This window comes from Pterocles gutturalis, unplaced genomic scaffold (assembly GCF_000699245.1).
Source record: "Pterocles gutturalis isolate BGI_N339 unplaced genomic scaffold, ASM69924v1 scaffold14762, whole genome shotgun sequence".
Classification (NCBI taxonomy): Eukaryota; Metazoa; Chordata; class Aves; order Pterocliformes; family Pteroclidae; genus Pterocles; species Pterocles gutturalis.
Genome location: NW_010113028.1, coordinates 66,790 through 84,335, shown reverse-complemented (window position 1 = coordinate 84,335; position 17,546 = coordinate 66,790). Strand labels below are relative to the sequence as shown.

Below are 17,546 nucleotides of genomic sequence, written 5' to 3'. Positions count from 1 at the left end.
AGCCCCAAAACAGCCTACCCCACCACCTACACCGTGCCCATGGAGCTGATGAAGAGGGAGAGGACAGCGACAGCGTCACCAGTGCCCAGCCCGCACGGCAGCCCCCAGCTCCTCCGCCGGCCGGGAGCGCCGGGGGACGGCAACCTGGCACCCACCGGACCCAGTTTCCCTGCCCAGATCTCCCCGTTCCCGAAGCTCAGCAGGCGCACCGGGCCCCCCGTCATCGTCTCCACCATTGCTTCGCCTGAACCAAGTAATTTCTGAAGGCTTTTAGCCCGTACGGTAGTTTAGAACTGCCTTGTTGTTGCTTACTTTACCCCCCCAAAAAAAACCCACAGTCAAATATATTGGGGTTTCATGCCTAAATATTAGACACTTTCCTGTTTAGGAAAGGACGTGAAGGGGGTTTCTTTGCAGGGCTGTGCTGGCTACGCAGAGCTAAAGATGCTGGTTCTCTCTCTGTGCTTAAATTCCAAATATTTTCTTTGTTTAGCCAACTTCAGTTAAAAGCGAGCGGTATCTCAGATAACGTTCCCAGGGTTAATCTTGCCCGTTGCCGTTATTTGTAGAGAACAGGAGATTAGGTACTGCGCTGGCTGAGCAATTAGGACTACAGGGTTTGCTGCAGATTGACTTTTTACCGCTGTTATCAGGTGCAAATGTGTTCCTCGGAGGAAATGGTTAGCGTTGTTTTGACTAAATTCATCAGATAGCTAATGGTGTTATTCGAGAATCGACTTACCTTTGGCCGTTACCTAAGTCTTTTCTTCTTATTATTAATTTGCTGTTTTATCAGGCATACAAAATAAACCCCTTGATTTCCTTCTAGGGATGCCTGGAAGTGAAGTGATATAGCTGTTAAAGTAATAGGTCTGTGCTTAAAACTAAAAGCCTGTCATTAAGCACTAGAACAATAAAAATGAATGGTGGCTCCTCATCTTCCCATCCCCTTCTAGAAGTGCTCAGGCCGTTGGCTGCTCCGATGTGAAGCTGGATAAGCTGAGCAGGCTCCACTCCTGCCCTTTGGAGATCGATATGGATGATAACACTCAGAGCCTGACAGAAACAAACCCCCAAAACCACATGCTAAGTACGAGGAAATCGGGCAAATCCGTTCATTTGCGGCTTGACTTGTTTAAAAAGTGGGGAAAGAAATCCCTTGAAGTGGTTTGGGTTTTTTTTTTTTTTTTTCTGGTAGTGACCCTGAGAGCAGGGAATTTTATCCCTGCTTCGGTTTTTGTTCAGCTGAACTCCCATGCAAACGAGTCTCCAACAATGTGCTGTACCAGCGTACGCGCACAAAGCTTTACTAAAAGGAGACCATTTATAGACATAGAGCCGGTGCCAAACTGGTGATGCCATTCCCCAGGAATCTAAATAAAGAGTGATTTTGTGAGTGGAAATGATAAAGTTGTCAAAATGCAGACGCTTGGCGCACCCCTTTCCCTGGCTTACCATAATTACACAGCTAGGACATAGCTGCCGTTTCTTTCACGCTTTTACATCCTTTCTGTAGCTGGTGTAATGTATTGATTTCTAAAAAATGCTGAAATATTAGGCAACACGCTTTGTGTTGACATGGATCAGATGTGAAAGTAGTACATCCAGGCAGTATTTTTAAATAAACAATTTCCCAAAGCCTGGAGGGAAGGGAAAAAAAAAAAAACAAGATGAACTGGCATAATGCAGGGAACGCAAATACGTTCATTTATTTCCCGTACATCTGATTGAGCCGGTCGGTACCGACGCAGTGAAAGCCCTGGGGTGAAGGACGGCCAGCACACGTTGCGAGCGGTCCCCTCCGCCACGAGAAATGGACCCCTCCTTCCATGTATCTTATATATAAACTGCAAACTCTGTTCTCTAAAAATAGAGATATTATTCCTTCCCTTCAAAAGAATTACCAGTGCACAGCGAGAGCAAGCCAGCAGTGTTTCTGTGCTGCTGAGCTCTTTCTCACCACCCAACCCTCTCTTTTTTTTTTCTTTTTTTTTTTTTTTGCCTACGACCAACTCATTTGCATGAGGATGACATTTGTTGCTCCAGTAATTTCATCTGATAATGGCCAGCTTGCAAAGCGGATCTGAAAACATATTCCTTAATTATGTGTTGCTAAGCAACAAGAGGGTTTGGCCATAATCACAGAAAGATTATCTTCTCATTGAAGTCCCTGAAAGGTTTAGCTGAAGTAGGACCTGTGAAATTGTCTTCTTTTTTATTTATCTCCCCTTTTTATTTTCCAAATAGCCTGAGAGCTTTTCTTCCTGTTAAACTATATTTTTAAAAGTAGAAGCCAAGGTAAGACACATGGCAAACGGAAGGAGCTGGATGAAAAACGGTCGGCGTGGCGGTTTGTAGAGGTTTGGGCTGTGTTGAGGAATTACTCTTTAAGGAACACCATTGCTAAGGAGTGTTCACACTTCCAGGCGAGGTGCTAAGTGACTATTACAGATATGTTCAGATGGTTTTAAAACACAGAAACTTGACGAAATCCAGGAAAATGGTATTTGCCAGCAGGAAGAGACAGGGTGCGTTTTCAGGAGCGATGAGCCTTCTCTTGGCTGTAGCTTTGGCTGAGGATACCGGAGTCGCAAGACGAAAGCAAGTTCAGTATTAAACTCTGCCTCTAAACACCTGCGAATATTTTGTGTCGGTGTAGGTTCATGTCTTCTCAGTCAGCAGAAAGTTATAAAAATGTATGTTATAGTCCAGTGCTGTTGTGAAGCTTGTTATGTGGATAGAGGTTTAAAATAGATCGTTTTGCTGATTTTGACATCGTGTCGCACTATGTGTTGGAGCCTTTCTACAGCGAGTTGTTTCTAGATACCCAGTCTGTGATTTTGTGCTGAGCTTTGACACCCCTTGCGGATTCTGCACAGCTACTGTTGACTTCGGAGTTTGAGCAGAGGGCTCACAAGAGGGAGGTGTCTTCTCCTGCCCGCTGTTTCTGAAGGTAGAGACAGTGACCTGGGCAGGGATGCTGGCATGTGCCGCATGCTCGTGGGCTCCTTGCTTCGGTCGGGTTAGATAGGGGGAAATGAGCAAGAAGATTTATGGCTGCAACTTCTTTGTATTTTGCAAAATAATTATTAAGAAGCAGTTAGATAAATTGTCCTTCCTGGAGAAGGTGGCAAACAGGCACCCTAAACTCATCGCTGCGGTGGCAAAGCGAGCGGGGTGGAATAGCCAAGAGCGACGCTTTGGGAGCCAAGCTGGCTCCCCATCCTGGGAACAACTCCCCAATGCACCAAGTCATCTCAGTGGCAAGCAAGAGAAAAAAAAACCCTGGGAAGTCTGAGCGACAAAAGCGTGTCAGCCGGTGGTCTGCTGGCAGAGAGGGTTTGTGGCCAGCCTTGTGCTGAAGGGGGTGGTGATGCAGGGAAATAAATAGTGTAGGTCAGCAAAGCTGATAAGGGCAAACCGCCTCTAACGGTCACTGATCAGATTACTGGAGCTCCACCTCCGCGTTGTTGCATCTTCGTTATTATGTTTGCTAGTATTTTCATTAGATTACTTGATTTATGTTTTTGTATCCGGTGTTTCAGTCTTAAAGCAGTCGGCTGATAAGAAGTCTTGTATTTTTGTAGCTAGCCTAGACTTTGGCCAAACAAGACGTCAGTCCAGATTTCTGTTTCTGATGAGGAATGGTGATTCATTGCAAATATGTGTTTTATTATACTGTTTAACGCCTCATTGTGATTCTTTTTATTGGTATTTTCCACCCTGTGACAGATTAAAGTTGTGTTAACCATGCCTCAGTTGCAGTCTGAAGCTCTTCACGTGGGCAACCAAAGAGGAGAGGGCACAGTCAGGAGCAAGAGCCTTGATGGTTGTTCAGGGATGGTTAAAATTACCCGTCAAGGATGGTTAAAAGAATTACATCTGTCCATTCTTTTAAAAGGACCGCATTGAAATTTATACTTTTCGATGGGGAGAGAGATTTTAGCAGTGGTATTTCATACATAATATATATTTCATGAGCATTTGTTGATGTTGGTTTATTCTTTGCCCAATGTACCATGGAGCAGACAGTTCAGAAGTCAACTTCAGGTTTTCTTCACTATATTTTCTGTACAGACTCTAGCATGTAATCACAATGTATACATGTAAGGCAGCTCAGTTAACAATCCAGACTGAAACAGCACCAAAGGAAGCTCCGTGTACCGAACAAATCTGCTTTAATTTGCACATTGACCTGACAGACCATAGCAAGTCCTCGGAGCCCTTCCCAGCTAGTGTGCCACTCCAGGTAGAGTAAGTCTGCCCTGCGTTCACTGGGAAAACCAGAGGCTAGTGATTTTTAACTGGGATTGTAATTTCCATACAGAAATACTTGATTGAAATAAGCAGACATGTCTTGCAAGTGTTTGCGGTCCTGATGGTCACAACAGCATTTGCAAGACATCAATATGCAAAATGGTAAGGGTACTAGCTGGAAATACCGGCAGTGAGTTTGGGAAAGCCTTTGAAGGGCTCACAAGGGCTCTCACCAGCCTCTGTTGGGCAGATGAGTGTGCAGATGTGTATCGTGTGTGGATCTTAAAATTGAAGTCATCAGAACTGCTCGTAGGGTAAATGGCCGGAGAACAGCGTGAGAGAGATGGGCTGAAAACTACCTTGATAAAATATCGACTGTCTTGGCCAATATGCACACACAATTCACTGATTGCAGAGGATATGCTTTGAAAAGACTTTTTTAAAGGTTGAAATACACTTTTTAGAATGGTTTTATCAAAAGCAATATAAAGTGTCAAACTCATTGCAGTTGCAATTCATTGACTTTAGTGCCGTGGCAATAAAAATGAATTTGGCCTGTCGGAGGAGAACATGTTGTCAGATGCACAGGTGTTGTCATCTTCAATTTACACTTTCCTTTTACCCACTGTCTGTAGTTCTCTATCATTGTTAGGACTTTCATATATCCAGATCATTCTCTGACTACATTTGCTGACATTTTTTTAGCTTTCTCATAAGGAGTTTCCATAGCTACAAACTTAGTGTTCACAGAGGGGAAAAATTTTAAAGGTTTCTGATCATTATTGTATTAAACATTTTTTATATTTCTTCTCCTTGTCTTTCTCATAGCGTTACGCTACAGACCAGTTTAATGAAAAAGCTGCACGAGTGAATTGTCTGTTATTTTTAAAAGCCAAGTAGGTGCTGAGCTGAATCCTTAAAAAGCAGAAGACCAACATCATTAAGCCACTGATTTAGAATAAATGCTGCAGACGTAGGACATATAATAGTAAGTTTTATATATAGCAACTGGCAGATGAGCGTTTGACTTTCGCACCTAAATAAAACCTGACATTAACAGCATTCTGCTGGCGTTTGGTAAGGAAAGCTAATATTTCATCTCTTCTATCTGCTCTTTCTAGTGTTTTGTTAGAGATAAAATGTTACTTGGGCAGGGGGGGTGGTCACACACGTGATGTTTTCTAGGCAATATTGGTCCCACCTCTCCAGTAGAGGTACTGGGCAGCCATGCCCTGCCCCAGTGCAACTGGGTGCGTCCTTAGGAAGGGTTTGGCCAGAGGTGTGTTTGACAGTGGTGGGACCCTCGCCCTCTGTGCTAGAGCAGCTTTATTTAACGAAACAGGAGGTGTATGAGTGCCCGTGCCTGGCGGGCACGACTGCCAGCGCCCTGTCCGGGGACCTTGCCTTCTGCACTCTCAATCCAATTAGCTGCTCCGGAGCAGATGGAGCGGATTAGTGCCCAGCTTTCCTTCCTCCACCCTCTCCCCCAGTGCAAAGGGTGTTGAGGCCAACAATCGGCTTAAACGTGGGTCCCGTGGCACGACGTAACACAGCCCTAGCGCTGCCTGCGTGGGGCCACCCTGTGCCGCTTTCCGTGTGACACAGCATCCGTGCGAGGCTGCTGGAGTTCAGTTCCCCACCGTGACGGCACCAGATCTCGGGTAGTTTTGGAAGACCTCGACGTAATCTCATTTGCCAGGCATAAAGTTCATTTTTTGTTTGCAAGGAATGTCCTCCCACATCTTGCACATGGAAGTGGAGCAAGCCAAGGAGGTGCTGGGGGAAGAGTGAGAGTACAGGACTCTTCCTGCAGTTCCCAAGAGCATCATAGTCACCAGGAGGAGGGTGGGTTAGGCTCTGTAATCTGAGAGATAAGTAGGTTGTCACTGTAAGAAGGAAACCAGGAGGGTTTACCTGAATGGCTGGAGCCGGTGGAGATCCTCGGTAAATACGATATGAACAGCCATGGTGGCGTTCTCATGTTTTATTTATATACGGAGATACATACACACATGAAAACAGGGAGGAAAATTCCCCAAAATATAGTAACTGTATCAATCATTATCTGTTTGGATCAGTGCTTCTGCAGAGTCTTCATTGTTTGCCAGAAGTGACTTGTTTTGATTATCAAGCAATTTATTATTTCCTAGGCTGTCTACTGACTTGGCAAGTAAATAAGCAGAAGGGACTTTGCTTACCCAGCAAACATGGTGCTAAGTGATAATTTAGGATATGCTTTCAATGAAAAATGTCAGAAGAAGAAGATCAAAAGTGAGGTCCCGGTGAAATGATTGCCATGTGTGTTCCAGATGTGAAGGTGTGTTACCTCCATGCCAAGGAGCCGCATCGGGAGTCGTAGGGTGGTGGGATGCAAGAATCTGATGATGTCCCCTTGACTTCTGTGCTGGTCTTCTTAACCCTGACACATTTCCTGGTGCTTTTTCCAACACTGCAAATCCCTGAGCAGTTTCAAGCTGCCTCCTACACACTCCTTTACTGACTCTATAGACTATCAGCCTTTGCTTTTTGATCTGTTTTGCTGTCTTTGAATTCTTGCTCATGTTGAGCGGACCTGAATAAGAGTGGAAGTTGTCCTCTTACTAACCAAAACCTTTGGCTTAAGATTCTTAAATTTTCGTTTCGTTCTTGTTTGCAGCAGTTGGGGTTGTGTTTCATCCTCAGGGCGAAAAGGTCCAGAAAGCAGAATGGCCGTGACACTGATGCACTCTAACGCAATGTCAGACAACCTGCCGTGCTCTAAATAGTTTTCCTCGTATGGTTCATATTTCTTCAGCAGGGGAAGGTGTTTTCTATATCTGCCATTCATCTGAAAAGCAGAGGCTCCTGCGCAGCAGCGTGGCATCTCCCGTGCTGTGCTCTGGACGGAGGGCAAGCCCTCAGATCATCTCGCTGGCGTATGATAAGCAAGATACAGAGATATATCGTGTGGACTAGCAGCTCCACACTCTGGTTTATATTTTTTACTCCTGTTCCCAAAGCTTGCCTGAGGAAGGCCAGTGAAATTAATATTTCTAATTTTTTAAGAATATCTTGCTGGACAAACAGCTTCCAAAATGGGGCAGTGAGTGAAGTTGTGCTTCCATCTGAATTTTTTTTTTTTTTTGCCGTTGATTTCAATAGAAGAAGGATTTTACCCTCCTGCAAAAGGAACCAGTTCCACATAACTTACTTTTATTGCATTTCTTAAAATAGATCTCCAAAGCCAATGGTTTCTTTAAGCAAGAGAAGCTGTAAATTTCATGCATTGAATGCCTGTGTATTATTAAAAATAACAGGTTATATTTGTCAAATGGATAATGAGTAGGTTTCTTTCTCTGTTTTTCAGTATTTTAATGAGTACAGGAAATGTTTGCTATTTATTTGCTTTCAGATTTTACCGAGGAGCTCTGGAGATAATTGTCAAATTTCTAAGTGTGTATCAATATTTCATGAAGTGCTGTTTTTCCTCTGTACGTTCAGGAGTTTGGTCATTAGCACTGGAGCTTTTATTAACAGGCTGAGGCAAGACATAAAAAGGAACTCCACTGAACACTTGCGAGTTTGCAATTGAAAATTTCCAAAACAAAATTCTAATAGAGTGCTTACGGGTAAAATAAATATCGGTAATGTTGCTGGGTTTCAGATGTTGCATGTGAAATCTGTTGGAGGATTTCTTGCTCGATCTTGGTTTCTGCGGGTTGTGGGTCTGATCCGGAGAACTCCGAGGCTTTACGTGCGTGTGTGTGTGTGTTTGGCCCCGCACCCAGCATTGTACAAACTGGGGTGTTCCTTACAGAGACAGGGTATCCATCCACATCATGCTGTGGGAAAAAAAATTTCCACCTTTCTTAATACCAGCAAATTAAATTCTGCTCCTAATGAACAGATAAGCCAGTCCCACTAGCTCATTGTGATGCTCTCAAGAAAAATAGCTCAAAAGATGAAAATTATTTGTAGATATGGACCGATTGTGCTCTGCTGTAGAGAGGGTGTGGTACAAAAGTATTTGATAAACTATTTTGGTTTTTTGGCCATTCTGAATGGCTGGGTTGCCACGTGTGCTTCATTAGGTACAGCTAAGTGGCAGCTGTGCAAAGAGTAAAAACGGAGGCTTTCAACTTGATGGAGCTCCGCAAAGTCTGGAGCATTAGCGCGGAAATCTGAAAGTGTACAGAGAGCTGGAAGGTGGCTGGAAAGAGCATCCAGGTGTCCTGAAAGAGAAAAAGTGCCTTAGAGTTAGAGGTGATGAAAGCAGAAAGGGAAAAAACCAAAACAAACAAACAAAAAAAAAAGTTTTTGCATCCCTGAGAATGACTTCTAGCTGGAAGTCTAGTTGGGATAATTTTTAAGATTAGTGACACTATGGGCTACAATAAAGCAAAGCAGGTCACTCATGAAGGTTAATGAGAATCGTGGTAGCAGTGGAGGAGGAAGAGAAATGGCAATTGTGCGATGTCGGCAAGAGTTTGTGAAGATAATCCATTTGATTGTGGCTCAGTATTGTAAAGTTCCAGCCTGTAAGCAGGTATTTGAGGGAAGGTAGTGCTCAGGGTGGAAAACAGGTGCTTTGCTAAATAAAAATCACCTTGTGAAGGATTTACAGCTGTGAGAGGTGCGTAGGAGGAATCCAGAGCAGATCCATTCGACTGTCTTGTTCTTCTAAGGTGTTACATGGAAAAGAGGGAGGTTGGGAAGTCGCTAGAAACAACTTTTGTAATTTGTGCACAGTTCTGAAACTGAGTTTCTCCCTCTTGTTTTTAATGGTAGCAGGTGAGCGTTGTCCTGGGAAATGCAAAGGGAAGTCCATCCTCCGCTGCCTGAGCGGAGGGTGGAGGCAACGCGTAGCCACGGGGTGATGTCCTTAGCGGTGGCGCAGAGAGACGAGTGATGCTGAGAAAAGCAAGCTCGCCCGTTTGTTACCTACGCACGTGCCTTCGTGTGCAGCTGGCGGGCGGGCTGAGGCAGCGAGAGGGGCAGGATCAGTGGAGAGACTGGTCTTTCGCAGCCATGAAGAAGACGAGCACATCGGGCAGGGACATATGGATGGCAGATCTCACAGAAGGATTGAGAGAAACAACATTGGCTCCTCCAAGGCTCGGTGCTCGAGAGGTTTTGCACAGTGCAGATTGGTGTTACGCAACCGGTTTACAGCATGGGAAGTTGCAGAGCACTTAGGGAGAGCCAAGGGAGATGCTCCAGCGTTCTCCCAGCGGGACAGAGCTGCTTCTGCTCCAGGAAGGAAGAGGCGTCAGATGCCAGTAAGGGAGAGTGCTGCTTTAACTCCTTCTCAAAAGCCTCTCGCACTCCTCCCAGAGCCCTCAGGCTCCAGAGCAGCAGCTGTACTCGAGCAGATAAGCAGTTTGCAATGCAATTCCTGCCTTGTTTTCTGCAGTCTTATGGTTTGCTCCCTGCACCAGGTGCCGGGAGGGCATAAATTCCTCTCCAGTGTCCCCTGTAATGAGGATCTGGCCGTATTCTGTGTCCTGGGGAATCTCCCATTTCCTTTACTCCCACTCTGGGAAGTTATTAGGCATGCTGTGTTAATGTGCCTCTTGCCTAGTTGTTTGTTTAATCCCTTCATAAGGCGCATGGCCAAAGCATCGCAGTACTGAACAAGAGCTACGTACTAAGAACTGCCGGACAGTCCAGCCAGCAGCCAGGCTGCGAGCACCGCCGAGCGCAGGCAAGGCTGCCAACTGCCCCACGGAGTCAAAGGGAGCAGCTTTCCTTCGGTGCAAACACATCTGGAGAAATGGGAGAGGAAGGAAGAAGGTAGGAGAGCAGAAGAAAGGGAAAAATACCGGAATCAGCAACAGTAAGCCAAGGAAAATACTGCAGCAGGACGGCCAGTGCCCTGAAGGTAGCTTGTTTCTAGGAAAGTATTCCACGCTTGGGAACACCGCTGCTGGTAACGTTCACAAAATGTTTGTGTTGCAAATTTTTTGTACGCTCCTCCTCTCAAGTTGGCATAGTTACGTGTTTTGTTTGCTTGCCTCTGGCTTCTACCCTTCATGGTGTTAGAAATAACTCTGACTCGAGTCCATCCAGGTACAGCAATGCCGTGTTTCCTAAGTGGGTCCTGAGCCCTTGGGGTCTGAGCAATGTTTTTTAATCCGAATTTGGCAAAATAGCAAGTTAAAATTGTTTTTTTAAAAAAAACGGATTTCCAGATCCAAGATTTCCCTCCACGTCATTTAAGATTAATTTTCTCATAAACAAAGAGTGTAACCTGTGCTTTGCTGCTTTGTGTCAAGCCTCGCGGACCTGCCAGGTGTCAGATGTACAGGAATTTTGCAGGTCTTCCAAGGTGATGGCCGTATTCCTGCCGCAGAAGAGTTAGGGGCAGAGACCCTCTGGGGAGCTGCACCTCTCCCTGTCCAGTTTAGGATGATTCTTTTCCATCTCCTGTGCGAAAGAGGATGGCAAGGATGTCCTCTGAGATTTTCTTTTTGGAGCCACACTTGGAAAACTCAGCCTTCCTGCTGCCATTGCTCTCCAGTCACCCGTCCGCAGACCGCAGCCATGCTCCTCAGCCTCCCGCACATCAGATACCCGCGTTTCGTTTCATTCTGGCAGCTGGTTTGAAGCAGAAAAACACCCTGTGCTCAGCCACACACTACGGCGAGGAGCGTGCGCAGCCCTGGGAGGCCACCGCTTCACGTTCAATTACAGCAAGAGCATCTCAAGTGCACCCCTGGAAATGGTCCACGACCCCTGTTTCTCCTTGGCCGGAGTCGGGGGGTGCTTAGGCGAGGCGTCAGTGTGTTGGTTTGCTGCTGCAGCCAAGAAGCGTTTTCTCCTTCTGCCTTCCCGGGCTCCCCAGTGCACGGCACAGCTGCCTCTTCCCCGGAGCGCGGTTTGGCACCGGCGGGTTGAATTTCCATAGCGGGATGCTCAAATCTTCTCAGCTTCTTTCTGATCGCAGGTGTCAGGTGCTGCTCGGATTGACAGACCCACACAGGGGAAAGCTGCTGTTTCTCTCCCTGCGATTTTTCTTCACTTTTCTCTACATTTACCCATCTCTCTGTCGGGATGTACCCTGTGCTGGCGTGAGAGATGTGCACGGTGTGAAATATCTCTTCGTAGAGAGTTTATTATGCTTTCAGGATGGGTTCAAAACACCCACACTGCCCGTTGCCAAGCCCCAGAGCAGGGCTGAGAAGCCCACTGTGGCTGTACCGACAGCTCTCCTCGGATGCTGCGGAAGCTGGCTTGACTGATGCTCAGAACACGCCTGTAGTCTCGTGGACCACGTGTGGTTGCAGCTCATGACGTGAAATGTTTCGTTGCAGTAGGGTTATCCAAGAGATAGTGACAACTCGTCAAAACTAGACAGCAGTTCTGGTTTTGACATCTTGAGGTCGAAAACTGTCAATTCCGTGATTTTTTACAGTGTCTTAAATCGCCTGGGGAGTGGTTGGAGCCTTGTCAAAATGTAGACCAAGTCGTATTCACAAGCTTGTACTGCTCTGATCCAGCAGCAGGACCGTGTTTGATTTTCAGCCTAATAATTACAAGTGGGTTTGGAGGATGTAGGAGGCTGATCGAGCTGGTTGCTGTTTCCTCCAGAGCTGAGGAGGTTTTTAGTTGCTCTTCGCCTTGGCTGTCTGTAGCATTGTTTTCCTCCTCCTTACGAACACAGCCAAGTTTCTAATGAAGGAAAGCACTCTGCAGCCAGTGTGGCTGTTCATTTCAGTTTGTCCATACCGAAGTTTCCAGCTCCCCGGAAGATTTTAAGTCACTCCTTACTACAGCTGAAGGAAGGCAGGAGCTGTGGCTTAGGGCAGGCTTTTCCCTTAACTCCAAGCGCTGCCGTGTGCAGCTCGTTCGCTTCGTCAAAGCTTCAAATCCACCTCTGGCGATGACAAATACTGCTGAAGTTATTTTTCTCTAGGATTCTTATATTAAAAAAATAATAATTATGAGAAATAAATATCGCTTTGTGCTGGGATTTACCACGTACTGGGCTTTGCACCTGAAAGGATCTAAAAGTCATCGTGCTCTAAGGGAAAGCTGTAGCGAGAAAGGAAAGGGGAGGTGAAGGGTTGCTGCTGGGATTTGGGAAGAGGCTCGTCCTGACTGATGGAAAGGAGACTGGGACTGAGACAGAGAGGCAGCCAGCGCTGGCACAGCTACACCCAGTGAGATTAAGACCAAATTAGAAACTCACTTGTGGGGTTTTATCTCGTCCTTTATATTGTGACATTAATAAATGCAAATCTTTTTTTATCTTAGTTGTTATCCTCTCTTGTATCTTTTATTAAGGGGCGTTGTCCTTACTTTATGCCGCACTGATAACTGTATGAAGAGGATGGAGACACGTTCACACTGTGCAAAAGTACCTGGGTGTGTGGGGAAAGAATATGTGCACTTCTGAACGTCTGCGTGCCAGCTCCTCTTGTCAGCCCTGAGTTGGGCGAGAGTCCTGCAGACAATGCCATGTTAATGCATCACAGTTCAGTGCCTTTGATATTTCACAGCAAAGCACAATAACTTTTTTTTTTTCTCGTTTCGTTTCTGAAGTACACCAAATTTGGAACATATGCACTGCGTCAGGATTAATTGCTCTTGCCAGTCAACCCAGAGGAAACGCTCAGATCAGGGCTGGTCGCTCACCCAGAGGGAACTCTTCGTGTCTGCTACTCTACCTTTGCAGCCCTAGCAACAGCAGCACCTTCTGCTTTTCAAATTCATTGCAGGTTAAAAATAAACTGCAAGACCTAGCCGTTCACACCAGGTCGCTGTGACAGTTACCAGCGCTTTGAGAAAAGCAGCATTTGTTGCAATGCTGTCGGAGCATCCTTGCGGTAAAACCAGGTGCACGGAGGGGCAGTGATGGGTACGTGCAACACGGAGGAGGATTTGCCCACAGCCTACTCTGTACCATCTATCCGGGATGGACCGGGAAGCTGGGGCAGGAGACCACCCTCAGCAGATGGACTCATCGTTGTAGGGACCGCGCTGGGTGGCCAGCATGGGAAAATCCACCCGCAGCCCTGCCTGGCCGTGTGGCTCCAGGGAAGGGAGAGCAGCCAAGGATTTGCACCCGTTGCCCAGGACTCCTGCATGACTTGGCTTCGCTGTGGAGGGCGGTGGTGGCCTGGTGTTCAGTTGGGGTTGGGCTCTCCATCCCAGTAGATCTGCTTTAAATCCTCGATAGGTCCCATATGGAAGGGAGCTCTCTACTAGCCAAAATAAAGACGCTGCAATCTGCCAGAGCTGGTTAAAGCATGTAGTCTGTTACAGGCAGAAAGAAATACGGTTTGGGGTAGAGGATACGAGATCCATTTGCAAGGCATCTGAGCCTGACGCTAAGACATCCTTGCTTTCAACATTGTTGTTGCCAATAGCTTCGCTTGTGCTCAGACCAAAACTATTTCGAGTAGAACATTTGCTCCCTACTTTCTAGCAAGCCTGGTCGCATGGAGAGGGACCTGCTTCACAAGGTCTGCTTCCTCCGAGGAGGAACAAAATAGCTTGGAAATCATTCCCAGACCCCGTGACTGAGATCTGTGTGTCTTCTTGGAGGTGATTTCTCTGTTGACAGCAACTTCTATCGAGTTTCTGCAGAAGAATTTCTTTTTTTTCCTCTGGAAGGAAGAGGGTATCAGGGAAACAAATGGGCACAGAATTTGTCTGCTTGCAGAGAGAGGACAAGCGGGTCAAGGAAGGTTGCGCTGAGAATCAGGGAGAGGTTTGGGAAGATTCTTACTGAAATCAGTACCACTCAGTGGAAAGGGCTTTGGGGGTAGTTATGAAGCCACCTCTGTATTCTTAAGAAAATCAGCTGGCCACGTGTTACAGATCTTTTGCCATGTGGTCTGTGCCTCTTGGTTACAGCCAGCGGGCTGGTTTCGTGTCAGTGGCAGCTGAGGGGCTTTGGGATCCCTTAGGACACAAGATCGCTGTTGCTGCAGGAGCCTCTTTTTTTCAAGGTGCCGGGGAGTTTCCTCAGCCCGCTCGGTTCGTTTGATGTGTTTTGTAATCGGTATGATGTAATCAATTGTATAAATCTGTAGGCAGGGCTGTGATGCGTCAGCGTCCATCTTTGCCAACTGCTTTCTACTGCAAGGCAGGAAACTTGGTCAGTTTTCTGAAACTTTGGTGCAAGACCATCCCTTCCCCACCCATCTCCTTCCCAAGAAGGGAAGGAGATCTGATTAGATCTGATGAGTTCATTTTGCCGTACTTCACTCTTCTGGTGGGTTTGTGGCACAATTTTAAAATTAAAAAAAAAAAAATCAATTAAATCACAATAGGGTATATAACTGCAGCTTTTAGGTTGATAAGTGATGGGTTTTATTGAATTGATAAAATACAGAAAACCATTAGAGGAAAACAACTTACTGCAGTGATATTGTTCAGTGTGATTTACTGTTTTATAACTGTAGGCAAATTTGAAATATTTTTCACTATCTTCAGTACACATTATTAGATAAACCTATAGCATGTATTCACCTACATCAGCATTGTCTTTCTTCTCTGGTGGTGAACAGACTAAAAATGAAGACATTTTCAGCCCATTATAGTTTAACGTGGTTTCAAGAGCAGTCAGTTTCTCTACAATTTGGATTTTATTTGTCACTTAATGTGCTGAGGATGTCTGTAGGAGATGCCTTCCAGCAGCCGCGGGAGCTGCAGTGTAGCTGTCTTTTGTATGCAGAAGAAAATAAGACATCTTAAAGAAAATAAGACATTTTAAAGAAAATAAGACATCTTAACTATGAAGATTATTGGCCAAAATGTCAGCTCCCAAAAACCAGTGCGAACATAGAGATCCTTGCAGGAGCAATTTATTCCAGCATCCTGATCTCCCTCCTTTAGTTTGTGTTGTGTTGCTGAGGTTGCCCCCATGAGAAGAGCCGTGCATCAGAGCTGGGGGAGGCAAGGACATGGCTGCCCCATGCTTGGGTGACATCGTTGGTGTCCCAAGCTGTGACCAAATGAGTGTGGTGACCTTTGGGGGCTGCTGGGACACAACCTGGGGCCGGGACAAGGCAGGGCTGCAGTGCTATGGCCCCTTCCCGATGTGGTGGGAGGGTAGGAAGGAGGCACCCGTGGTGCTCCAGGGTGGTGGTTGGAGACCTCCATGCGGCCCCGCGTGGTCGGGGGAGAGGTGGGTGTTGATCTACCGTAGCACAGGAATAGCTCATCGTTCTTGGAATCGAAAAATAAGGATCTGCCAATGTGCTATCTAGATTAATGAAGATGAACTGTGCTGTATAAATCCATCAAAAGCATGATTGTGCCGTTATCCCTTGGGCTCCTCTGGCTCACAAGGAGAAAAGGTTGATTTGTATTTGTAGATGACGTTGCTTGCTCTGCCAATGTTCATTTTTGTTTTATTACAAAACCCGGGGAGCGTGTCTTTCTTTTGCTCAAAGATGTAAGAGATTAGCAAGGATTTTTCTAGATTATCATAGTTTAAATAGCTCTGCTTTAAGATACATTTTTCATCTATGATGATTTGGGAGAGCTTTTGATGCTATTTTAAACACTGGTGCTAAATTAGGGAGGTTGTAGCCTCTATTAGTCAAGGAGCTGTGCAGTATTTGGACGTTGAAGGTGGTTTCCATGAAACAGAAGGCACTTGCGTGCAGCTGACTGAGCTGAGTGCCCTCTGGCTGGTGTGGGAGAGGTGGAGAAGAAGCAGCTACAAGGGTAAGATTTGCAAAATGATGAAACTTTAACCTAGCCTTGACTTGAGCCCACCTTGGGAGCGCAGGAAAAACCCACGTGGAAACCCTCCATGAGTTTGTGGCCTTGGATTATCACTCATCAGAGGAGAATGGTTTTAGGGTCAGGGATGAGAAAAAATGTTAGGCTATGTTCTCACCCATTCTAGTGTGTGTTGCTCATCCAGAGCCCCAGAATAACCTGTGTGTAAAGCTCTAGAGGAGTTTATTTCATCCTCCAAAAGCCTTGAGAGAGACAAGGAGGCCAGGTGAGGTGGCCAGAGGCACCATGATTTTGAGCCCAGTCTTTACTCAGAGCCTCCTTCCACTGTAGCAAAAGAAATCTCATCTCTGATGTTATTTTAGAACATTTGGAAGAGTTTCGGGTTGTTCTGGCTACACTGAGGTCCCCATGCAGCCCCCCCAGACCTGCAGCCTGTGTTTTGCAGCAAGGCAGGGATGCCAGAGGCCAGGAAAAGCCTGATAAAGGGAGAAAATACAGAACGTGAAAGTTAATCATTAAACTTTTTCTGTTATCTTTATACAGGCAGGAAAACTGAAGGTAGGCAAGGTTTGCAGGGAGAGATAGTAACTTTTATTAGACTAACTTGTATAGTTGGAAAAACACATGGGCTTTTGGGACCACATGCTTTTCTTCAGATCTCCACAATTGCACATTACATTAAAAATAAAATCCATTTAATTTTCCAAAGGTTTAATGGATATTTGAAAGAAGTGAATTTAAAAGCAACTCACCAAAAAAAAAAAACAAAAAACTCATTTGGTTTAATTGGATTTGGATATTTTAAGAAAGATTTAATACTCCTGAATTACAAAATTTTTTTCTGTCTTGAAGTTTACTAGTAGCAACCTGAGATCTGTATGCATGGAGTCAAAATTTCGACATGCAGTCTCCAAAGTGTGTTCTTTTGTGCACCTGAGAAGTCTTTGTAAGTGTATGGACATGCTCTTATTTCTCTCTGAAACACTTACAATGCCCTTCTGCAACTTCAGGATGCTCTCAGCGTACAGCAATTATTAGTGAGCAGCTCTACAAAGGCACAAAGTCAGGAGGTTTGAAAAGGGTGAATTTAAAACACAGAGATTTCTCTGCCCTGAACACCGCTTTTTTCCCTTATTCTAAAAAAAACCCCATTATTAAATTACAATATTGTAAGATTCAGGCGTTTGCTACAAATCAGTATATTGTTATTAATCAGTGTACTTTCTATGTGACAGGAGATAAGATGCTATTATTAATAACATTTCCAGCGAGAGGTTTTGTACGTTCACCCTGACCTCATGAAATCTTCAGCTTACAATCCAGTTTTGTGTTGAGTTTTTCTTTTTTTCTTTTTGGAGTGCCTTTTTATATATGTATATATATATATATAACCTCCTACATCGCCCAGTACTTCAATTTATAATTCCCTCAGTCTGGCTTAGCCCCAGCTGTGTTAATGCACAGCTGGAGGGCACAGATAGCTCAAAAGGACTCTATTGTGTGGCATCTCTCAAATCTTTTTTTTTTTTCAGAGAAGTTGGATAAAGAGATGGAGGTTTCTTGGGGGGGGCGGGGTTTATGGGTTGGTTTTATTTCCAGCTGGGTGAGCA

At 45.4% G+C, this 17,546-nt stretch overlaps 1 protein-coding gene across 1 annotated transcript in view; it reads left to right on the top strand.

Annotated features, from left to right (window-relative positions):
• Positions 1 to 6: 6 nt before the first annotated feature.
• Positions 7 to 17,546, top strand: part of CTBP2 (C-terminal binding protein 2) — a 37,700-nt gene continuing 20,160 nt past the window's right edge. The window contains exon 1 of the mRNA XM_010074299.1: positions 7 to 253. Within this exon, the coding sequence (XP_010072601.1) occupies positions 40 to 253 (214 nt within the window). The 5' untranslated portion in view covers positions 7 to 39. The remainder of the gene's footprint in view (positions 254 to 17,546) is intronic.